At 44.6% G+C, this 10,691-nt stretch overlaps 1 protein-coding gene across 1 annotated transcript in view; it reads right to left on the bottom strand.

Moving 5' to 3' along the window:
- Positions 1–727: 727 nt before the first annotated feature.
- Cadps (calcium-dependent secretion activator 1) overlaps positions 728–10,691 on the bottom strand; it is a 721,673-nt gene continuing 711,709 nt past the window's right edge. Inside the window, exon 31 of the mRNA XM_075882731.1 lies at positions 728–6,358. Coding sequence (XP_075738846.1) covers positions 6,166–6,358 — 193 coding nt within the window. The 3' untranslated portion in view covers positions 728–6,165. The remainder of the gene's footprint in view (positions 6,359–10,691) is intronic.

The raw sequence follows: 10,691 nt of genomic DNA, 5'->3' as shown, positions 1-10,691 counted from the left end.
TCCAGCAATCATATGAAGCAGCGACGACACAGGGTCTCCGGTCCTCCTTGGGCACTGCCTAGGCCCAGACCACAATTTTGCCGAGTTTTCACCACCAACACACATTACAGGCAACTACCATCTCGCACTGTTTACCTTTCGCAGCCGCAGCGCCCATGGCACCCCTTGCACTTGTAATATCTGTTCAATTAACAAATACAGGCTGATTGACTCGTCAAACACCTGTTTAGTAAAATTTTTGTAGGTTTAACACGTTATACATTAATAATTTATACGTTTAAATCGCTTTAGGTAATAATTTTTCAGATGACGTCCCTTCTGTGCGACGCAGGAGCCAATTCTGTGTGGGGCTGGCTGCTGCGCTGCATGGCGCAAAAGATGCTGCCTTTCATTTTTCTTTTCTTTTTTTCTTTTTTTCCTTTTCTTTTCATTTTTTACGTTTTTTTAGCTTTTGACATGTGTTTGTTTCGGGTTGTTTGCCATCGATGATGGAAGTGATTATTTTGGTATATCACGTTGTTGATGATGACAGGGAGAGATTGGGAATGACGTACATACGTGTTATGTATTTATTATAGTTTGTTTCGAAATAAAATTTTCAGTTGCTAGTAAGTGATTGTCTGTGTCCTCTTTTTTTAGCACTTGTTTCATCATGAACCTTTACCAACACGCCCAACTGGCTGTCATCCTAAATCCAGCGTTTTGAAACAAAAAACGCCACATCATATTCTCGGAGAGTTCAGCATTTATTACAAGTTCACATTGAGTAAATGCTCGTGACAACAAAAATTTAAATGATAAGCTGTTATTGAAAGACAAGATGACATGAAAAAAGAGCCCTAAAAACGGATGAGGACGAACACAGCACAGTCCTGATCCGTTTTTCCAGCAGCTAGCCCAAGTTATGCGCACAGAAAAGAAGGAACCTTATTTGAACTTTGCTATCTTATGACGAAACATTATTATACATCCACTTAACTTGTATAATCACACTAGTAAATTGATTTACATCATTATGAACAAACTATGACCTCGCAAGATGCTGAAATAAAACATTGGTCACCAAACTCGTGACAAGTATTACCACAAGAAAATGATATCTGACAACGAAACTCTCCCGAAAGCTACATGTACAGTGGCCTGAATTGCCTGAGCAGCCCACTCAAGGTGAATTGTGGGTTAAATAAAACAATGCAAATCGTGCAATTTCGGCTAAAATAACAGCATGAATTGTCCACACGCACAGGGAGTCTTGCTTGCGCCATCATTCATAGTGTGCCCGCAAGCTGACACTTGTCATATCTAATCAAGCAGTGGAGTAAACCAAAAGCACCCGAACTTTTCAAAGCTGAGATGGCTGCTAAGAGCCGGCATAACTAATTAGCGCTAAAAAGAACAGACTGGACACGACTTGAAGTACAATAATTCACAAATTGTGCAAGAAGCTGTGCAAGATGAAGAAAAAACAAGTCTCTAAAGACGCCCCCTAAAGCCACTTCAACTTTTTGCTTGCCTAAACAACCTCCTTATACCGCATCTGACTAAATGGTTCTGTGCATAAACTTTCTTGAATGTATGCACTTTCTTTTTGGCGAGAGCCAGCAACGCATTTAAGCACCCATATGCTGTAATATTGTTTAAAAGCACAGGAAAGGGTTAACTGGCGGAACATGAGAGAGGCCTTTGCCTCGCAGTGGGCGTAGTCAGGTTGATAACGATGATAATGAACCGTTTTTTAATGTGAAGTTCTTGAACGTTTTCCGGGTCTTATAGGAAGCCGAAGCAACGCAAGGTGGCGCTGCGACTCTGGACAGGCAATGCCATCTCTGGTAGAAAAGTACAAGTCGCGGATGTATATTGCGTGTCTTCCCTTCCCGCCAATACGCTGTTGCTCGCTTATGTGCTCGCACAGAGAGCGCGCAGTGAGTTCGAGTCACCTCTTAATGTACAGCCTGCAGTGGGGCTTCATAAAGATTTCAGAGCTGACAAGCACTTTTGAGAAGTGACTCTAACAAAAGGAGCAAAGCTCGTTAGTCAAGTTTATGATGTGGAGCAGACGACGGAAGACGAAGACACCAAAGTCACTGCGAAATGCATTTCTCAGGTTCGTGACAATACTGTGTACGACGTATGCCTCTTGCCCCGCCGCGGTGGTCTAGTGGCTAAGGTACTCGGCTGCTGACCCGCAGGTCGTGGGATCGAATCCCGGCTGCGGCGGCTGCATTTTCGATGGAGTCGAAAATGCTGTAGGCCCATGAGCTCAGATTTGGGCGCACGTTAAAGAACCCCAGATGGTTGAAGTTTCCTGAGCCTTCCTCTACGGTGCCTCTCATAATCATATGGTAGTTTTGGGACATCAAACCCCATATATCAATCTTCGTATGCCTCGAAGTAAGTGACATTCTGCCGACATGAAGCCGCCTACTCTATCGATGTGCTGCGTTGACTTTATTGAAAAACCATACAATTGTTGTTTTGATGTGGTATCTAGCAGTAGCAGCTGGGTAATGTCACGTGCAAACGTTTGCGGCGTGCTACAAAAATAAAAACTAAAGTTATACGGTCATGGCATTGAAATGTCCGAGAAGTTTTAGAGCCATGTCCTTCATGCCGCGGGAGCATGACTCACTGACCTCTCCACGAAGCAGCAAGCTGAGCTTTAACCACAGCGAGTGAAGTTGAAGCATTCGCCTCGTTTTTTTTTTTCCGGCTCTGGTGTCAGGCTTGTTCTATCTTTCATGAATGCGACTGTGTTCGCTGGCTGTGCCTTGGTGGAAAACTGATATAGCTTTACACATGGAGAACGTCCCTTGGTGTTGTCTGCATTATTGTGGCAGCCCACACCAATACTTCGAATTTCGCTGACGCTTCTGTGGGATCGCTTCTTCCATTGCTGAAAGCGCGCAGCGAGCGTCTCGTTTAAGTGCCAAGCTGACGAGACGGCATTGAAGTTCAACGGATCAACTTCTGCGTGTGTTGCACGTACTCCCATTTAGGCAAAACACACAAACTCGCCTGCGCCCTCTTTCATGCCTATCCTCAAGTTTTCCGGAGCTCACTGCCAGAGCCAGGCGCGGCATTGTCGTCGCTCCACAAACTTGAGCTTTGGTTTCCTATAGTCTCAATGTGGCGAACGTTTACAGAGTGCATGCGCTCTTGAAAAGCACATGCCACAAAGAAAACAAAGCAGAGAACAAGGACATAGCCAAATGTAAAAAGAAGAACGTACAGAAAATGCAGTGAAACCAATTAAAATAAACTGGCCCCATGATAAAGGACCACGGAGGGGCTAATCGCTTGCAAACACGGAAAGTAGTCAGATGAAGCCAAGTGAAGGAGGAAGAGGAGATGTTGAGGAGATGAAAAGACGTTACTTCTTCAACTCTCAATGACAGCAGGCACTGAGCGTCTGCAGTGGAATGATCGAGAGGGAAGTAAAGATGGAAAGAGGAGAGGAAAAGAAGAGTGTGGCATCCATGATAGATGATGCAGCTGGTGGTTTCTACAGACCAGTGTCTATAAAAGACGTGAAGAAATGCCTTGAAGACCTGGGTGGGGTGGTGGGCAAGGGAGAGGAGCTCCTTCTATGCAGCCGTGGATAGGTGAACAACACATGGGCGGCGGCTGGGCTCGTGCCAGATAGCTATAATGACTGGAGGCCTTCAGTGGACTGTCCGGTGGAAGCAGTTCATCGACACGTCAGCGATGGCGTATCGCGGATCACATTGCAGTGTCGCCACGGGCTCAGCAGACTGCCTCACAGCAACAGGGGATGCTTTGGAAACACGATTGGGATGGTTGACAAGTGATGGTACAGGACGTAGTGCATTAAAGGCAACCAGGGCATGCTGATGGCTTTGCTGGCAGCAGGAGGGCCTGAAAAGTGGGGTGGTTCTCCTCCTGGTTAGGGGTGAAAATGGGGTGAAGCACATTTGGCAAGCACTCTCAAATTATGACAGGTAGATTGCCACTATCCCTCAAGAGGAAAGTATATAACAGCTGTATCTTGCCGGTACTCGGCTACGGAGCAGAAACCTGGAGACTTGCAAAGAGGGTTCAGCTTAAATTGAGGACGACGCCGCGAGCAATGGAAAGAAAAATGGTAGGTGTAACCTTAAAAGACAAGAAGACAGCAGAGTGGATTAGGGAACAAACGGGGGTTAAGGATATCATAGTTGAAATCAAGAAGAGGAAATGGACATGAACCAGGCATTTAGCACGTAGGCAGGATAACGGCTGGTCATTAAGTGTAACTGACTGGATTGCTAGAGAAGGCAAGAAGGTTAGGGGGAGACAGAAGGTTAGGTGGGCAGATAAGATTAAGAAGTTTGCTGATGTAAATTGGCAGCAGCAAGCACAGGACCGGGTCAACTGGTGGAACATGGCAGAGGCCTTTGTCCTGCAGTGGACATAGTCAGGCTGATGATGATGATGATGATGATGTAGCGACCGCACCTTACACATAGAGCTTGGGCGCTGCAGCCCCAGAGTCTGGTGAGGGATGGCTCCCATTACAGACGACCGCACTGCAGGCGTTGCAATGGGCACGGCCTGATATGGTGCACCCATAATTACAGCTTGAAGAGGCTCACATGCTCTAATGGGAGAGGGCCGTCAAACCGTAGCGTCACTGAGTTCACCGCCCCAATGGCAGATGCCACTTGACTCAGTAGAATGAAGCTGCTCGTCCCCTGTAGGATCGAGCCGTGCATGTGTCCCTGTGTAGAATTTGGTCAACGGGAACTTGGCCGATTGCTACAGTGCCCCGTGGGTGTGGCTCTCACCAATAAAAAAATGCGCATACCTTAATCTGCGCAGGGAACCATTTCGTTATACAAAGGCACGAGTACACGGCATGCGCAAGAAGATTAGCGGTGATAGGGGGGTGTTTCGAGAGTGATGTTTTCCGGGTTGCCCCTCATCTTGCCATTCTACGAATAAATGCTTAGTTGAAGTATGGTGCGGTGTTCTCCCTGATTTCTTCACCTTGCCTGCTGTGCTATTTAGTTATGACTGATGTGCAGCTACGTGAGCAAAAAGGCCCGCATTGTTATTCTGATCGCAATCATATCATTCAAATACTGCTGCCAGCTCATTCTGAAGAGAAGCGGAAAGTGTGCAAAAGACACAAGCATCATAATAAGTTGTCTCATTTACTAAAATTATTTTGTTTCATGTTATGCAAGGCTTAGTCAGTTAAACAGCCAATGCAAGTATTTACATTTACATAGTTGGAACAAATTACAGTTTGCAACATGAGGGTCAAGTGGCTGGGATAATTACACTTAAGTATGTGCATTAGTTTAGTATGCACTAAAATTGATCATAAAATTAATGACATCAACAAGATTCCCTTGAAAGAGCTATATTAAAAAGAGGCAAAAGAACACATACTGCTATCCTTGTGTGCTTGCACTGATTTCGCGTTCACATAATTTGCACGCGACACACCAATGAGAAAATTCAATAGAACACGGAAAACAGCGGTTGTGCAAGAATGTCATTCTTGAAGGAAAGCAGCTTCTTTGTCGTGTTCTAGAAAGTGGGCACTCACAGACCCGCCAGGACAACAAAAGACGATACTGCCTCTTGCACTAACTGAACCATAACACTAAAAGTGTTGTGACTAGGCTACCCGATGCAAGAGAGGAGCACAAATATTCAGCCATACTGTACGCCTCATTTGCACACTGGTTAGAGGGAATGTGCAAGTAAGCTGCTTACATGCTACGCTTGAACTCAGAAGTGAGCAAATGTACACTCCTTGGCTATTGTGGAGATGTGAAAAAAATAATGTTCGTTGTTTGGATCGCGTCCCTCGTCGACAGTGTACTAGACAAAGTATACGGTGCGGTACAGCCTCAGCGACGAAGCAAGCAAAGTGCGGCAGTGTGATCACTACCCAGTTCACCTTACCGTTACGTGCACTGCTCTCAGTGCAAACTAATGCAGGGGCTGCCCCCACCTTGCATAGGTTCGTGCACGGCCACTGACAACGTGCAATCGGTGTGCTGCCCTAACCTAAGCGCACTGCAGCAGCAGCTAAATGTTGGTCACATGAGGCGGCCCATCCGCACTGGAAGACATTGCTTTAGCCGCTGGTGGTCGAACAGCGCGCACAAGCGGCGGCCAGCCCTGACCAAATCGCATGTCACGAGGAAGTGTTCACAGGTTGAAGAAGCCGAACTTGCTCGCCATGCCACCCACGTTGCGCTTGAGCGACGACAGGTGCTCAGTGACGGACTGCGTGACGTTCTGGATGCTGCGAACATAACCTTCGGCGCCATCGCCTGCGAGCGAGGCCACGATTTTGCGTCGCGGTGAGGCCTCGCTTTCAGTCCCCGTTTCTGGGTAGTCCCTGCGCAGAGAACATTGTGCTTACAAGACGTACTTGCAAAAGAGGCATCTGCCACAATGGCTGAATGACCTCCCCAAGAAGATAATGAGCCGGACAAGATTCTGCATATTCTAATATAATACTTCAGGCTCATGTCAACACCAATACTCATAGATGCCAGCGAAACTAGATGTTGCTTCACTACCTATTGCGCATCGGTGGTATGGTGCTCTCACCAAATTATCTAAAAAACAACTAGAAAAAAGAGGAACGCGGTGCGATTTCTACGCTCCTGGAATTGAAAAACAGATTAAGTTATAAAAATGCTCCGTTCTTCTGCCCTGCATCTCTCAACGACGTGCGGGCAGAAAAAAAAAACATCCGATACTATTACTTGAAAATACTGAATGGTGCACTAAATATCAGCAAAAAAGTAAGCAAAGCTCGTAACAGGTCAATCCATCGCCCACATGATCAGATAGTCTTTCTTTCCTGGCATATTTAAAATGTGGAATGAATTGCCAATATGTGTCGTGTACCAAAACGAATTGTCAGAAGTTAAAGACCTTGGATGACCCGATCTTGATGTAACTTGTATTAGTGCATCTGTGAATGATGTTCTTTTCTGTGCTTTATTTAGTTACCCTCTATAATGAATCTCGCAAGAAAGTTGACAGTATTGTGAAAGAAATAAACAAAAAACTAAATAAACATATATATCGTTACTTTCCCGAAATTCAACAATGCCTTAGTTTCAGTGCTTGGCTTGGCCTACAGTCCAACTACAGGTGGTTCTCTCCCACGTGCATTTTATGCGAGGATAAACATAGAATAAGTGTGAAGTACGCATAAGGTACACTAAGATAAAGTAAAATATTTCATCTCGTTTGTTTCAGCTGAAGCCATCGGGCCCTGAGCGCGGATTTTGAAACAGCAACCTCCGAAACGATGAAAAACATTGTGCATATGTAACGCATACGAAGATGCCCGCGTGGCCATGGCAGGTATTGTCAATTTCTTCTGTTAATCGATCGTTGACATAATCTGGATCTTTGGAACATGTGCATTTCAGTAATGCAAGGACCTCACATGATATCCCACATGAGCAGGCTGATCTTTTTTTGTCAAGGGTTATTATTCTTAAAAAGCCTGAAAAATAGCTTGACCGGCAGCGCAGCACATTAATTTCACAGCCTTTGCAAAAAGAAAGCTTTACCTTTGTACTTTGTCCTATGCCTTTCTACTATTATGAAACGAAACGACAAGGTATAGTCAAAGGTTCGACGAAAGCTCATCAGATCAGGCATTCAATGGGATAAAACAGGGTCACTGACCAAGTCTTATGAAGATTTGACGTTTCAAAACAGCATACAAGTTCTTTGTTCACTGAGCTTGACCAGAAGTCTTCGTCAATTATAAATCCAGTAGGAGATGCAAATAGCGTGCGTATATAGCAGACATAGCCCTTGCTGTCACTATTCATTGTAGCTGGCGTTGAATGGATGATTGGAGATTCTAGGAGCCGACGGGATCACATGGTCTTTCCTTCGCGATAACAGTGGCATTGTACCAGTCAATGACGTGATTATGTTCATGCACATGCTCAGCAATGTCATTTGTCGCGTAATTGTTACTAGTGACGTCGCGTTTGTGTTCCTTGAGGCTTCGGGAGAACTTTCCTGTTTTCTTAATGTACACTTGATGGCAATCAGCGCACAATATCTTGTACACGACTCTGGGAATGACTTACTCGGCTGCCTATCTTTCACATTAACAACCTAATTTCGGAGCTTGTTGGTAGGCACATGTGCAATAGGCAAACCATAGCTTGAAAATACACGTGAATGCGCTTCAGTCATTGCTTCGACGTAAGGTGCTAGTTCTCAAGTTGTCGCGTTGGCCTGTGAGCTTGGCTGTAATACCCTTTTTAGTTTTAGCAATGAAATGATCAGGATAGCCGTTGTGGCTTAGTTACTGACAAACCGTTCGTAATTATTGCTTTAAAGCATCATTATCTTAACAGACTCATACAGCCTATGTTGTCAAGGATTACACGATGGATGTCGTGTGGCCGATAGGATGATCCCAATTTAAACTGAGTGCATAGGCTTCCAATACACAAAGAAGGCGAGGGCGTTTCCATCTCGGCGAACCTCAACGTCTAAATAAGGCAGCACGTTTTCCTTCTCATATTCAACAGTAAACTGTAGCTTTTATTCTGGACATTCAGGCAGTCCAAAAAACGTTGAATGTCTTGCTTTTTCAGAATGAAAAAGCAGTCATCAATGTACCCGTAGAACACTTTAGGCCCCGTAGAGAACGTTTTCAGGACCTTTTCTTTCAAGGCTTCATTACAAAACTAGCCGTGGTGACAGATATCGATGCTCTCATCACCGTACTGTGGACTTGCTGATAAATGATGCCACCGTTTATGTGTTGCTGAAGCAAAACCGCAGCAGCTCGACCAGTTGGGGAGCGACAAAGGGGGTGCAATCAGGAAGACCACTGTCTTCTTTTAGGGCTTCTTCGCACGTGGTTACGGTCAAGTCCACTGGAACACTTGTAAAAAGTGATGCGACGTCGAATGAGACCATAGCGTCGTCCTTACTCAGTGTAACGTCCTTTACCTTTGAAACGAATGCGGAATTATCGACGTGCGTCGAAGTCTTGCCAGCTAGAAGACTCAACACTTCGTGAAGGTGGCCTGATAGTTGGTAGAGCGAAAATCTGGTGAAGTCGAAGTGGGATGCCAGGCTTGTGAACTGTAGGCAAGCCATACATTGCTCATCACCATACATTGCTCACGCTCATAGGTAGCACAGAAGGAAGCAATTCGAAGCCTGCAGTAATAGAAGCATAGACAATGTACCCTCCAACAAAGGAAATGCTACCGTCTTGTTAGAGAAGAAAGACTACCATGAGAAAGCAGGTATTGCAGCCAAACTCAAAGGGCAACATGACAACCTGTGCACGTATGGCCATAGCTTACATCGAAAGAATGAGTGAGACGCTTTCACATGTATTTTCAAGATATGATTTGGGCATTGCACTAGTGCCAACCAAGAAGGTCAGAAACTAGCTTGTTAATATGAAAGATAGGCGGCCAAGTGAGCCATTCCCAGAAGTCATGTACAAGATACCGTGCACTGATTGCCGTCAAGTGTACATTGGCGAAACAAAAAAGTTCTCCCGGCACCTCAAGAAACATAAATGCGACGTCACTAATAACGGTTACACAACAAATGTCAATGCTGAGCATGCCTATGAACACAATCAAACCATTCAACTGGGAAAATCCTGCTGTCATCGCTAGGAAAATAACATGTCATCCCGCCGGCTCCTAGAATCTCTATCAAGTCAGTGTCAGCTCTATCCAGTCAATGTCAGCTACAATGAATAGAACAACAGGGACTATGCATGCTATCTACGTACGCTCGTAGCGTCATCTACTGGCTTCATAATTGACGACGGACGGGCGGACAGACATACAGACAGACAGACAGACAGACAGACAGATAGATAGATAGATAGATAGTTTGGTTGGCATCTGTATAACGTATTGCTATAACCATATATTCAATTCAGCTTTATTTCAGGTATACCCTGAGGAGACAGAGGCTAAAGGCTTTGATCGCCTGACGGTGGCCTCTGCCCCCCCCCCCCCCCCCCCCGGAGTTCGGAGCAGGTACACAATACATAAAGCAAACAGTAACACCAAAAATCACACATATACAGAAATAAATTATGTACTAGAAGAAGCGGGAATGAAACGCTACGACAGTAGTGATTGTACAGTGTTACATAAATACAATGCTACAAAGCCATAATGTTTACAGAAAAATTACAGAAGCGTAGAACACATATGAATTTACTGAAAGCAAATAGAGAGCAACTAAAAATAGTATATAAGCAGTTAATCACCGACTTCAGTGGTAATGAGATGTGTCTTGAATTTATGTTTCATTTTTTTTTTGTGGAATCAGTCCAGCAGACAATGCCTTTGTATTTGTTCAGGAAATGTGCAATTTGGTAATGTAATGTCTGCCTTCCGTAATTCGTCCTCACTTTAGGCAATCGACGCTGAATATTCCTGAACTTATATCTGTCTGTTTCAGTATAACTGTTTTCTTTAAAGACATTATTATTGTGTATATACTTCATTAATTTAAAGAAGTATATCTGATTGGGCTTTAATATGCTGTGCTTTATAAACAGTTCTCGTGTGTGTAAGTCGCGTATGTCTCCCATATAGTTTTCAAATATACACAGCACCCTTTTTTGTAAAACTAACAACTTATTGTAATTAGTGTCCGTAGTTGTTCCCCAAACTAGAGTGCAGTATGTCAATTTTTAA

This window comes from Rhipicephalus microplus, unplaced genomic scaffold, assembly GCF_043290135.1.
Source record: "Rhipicephalus microplus isolate Deutch F79 unplaced genomic scaffold, USDA_Rmic scaffold_13, whole genome shotgun sequence".
NCBI lineage: Eukaryota > Metazoa > Arthropoda > Arachnida > Ixodida > Ixodidae > Rhipicephalus > Rhipicephalus microplus.
Note: the sequence above shows the minus strand (reverse complement) of the source record. Positions and strands in the feature narration are given on the sequence as shown.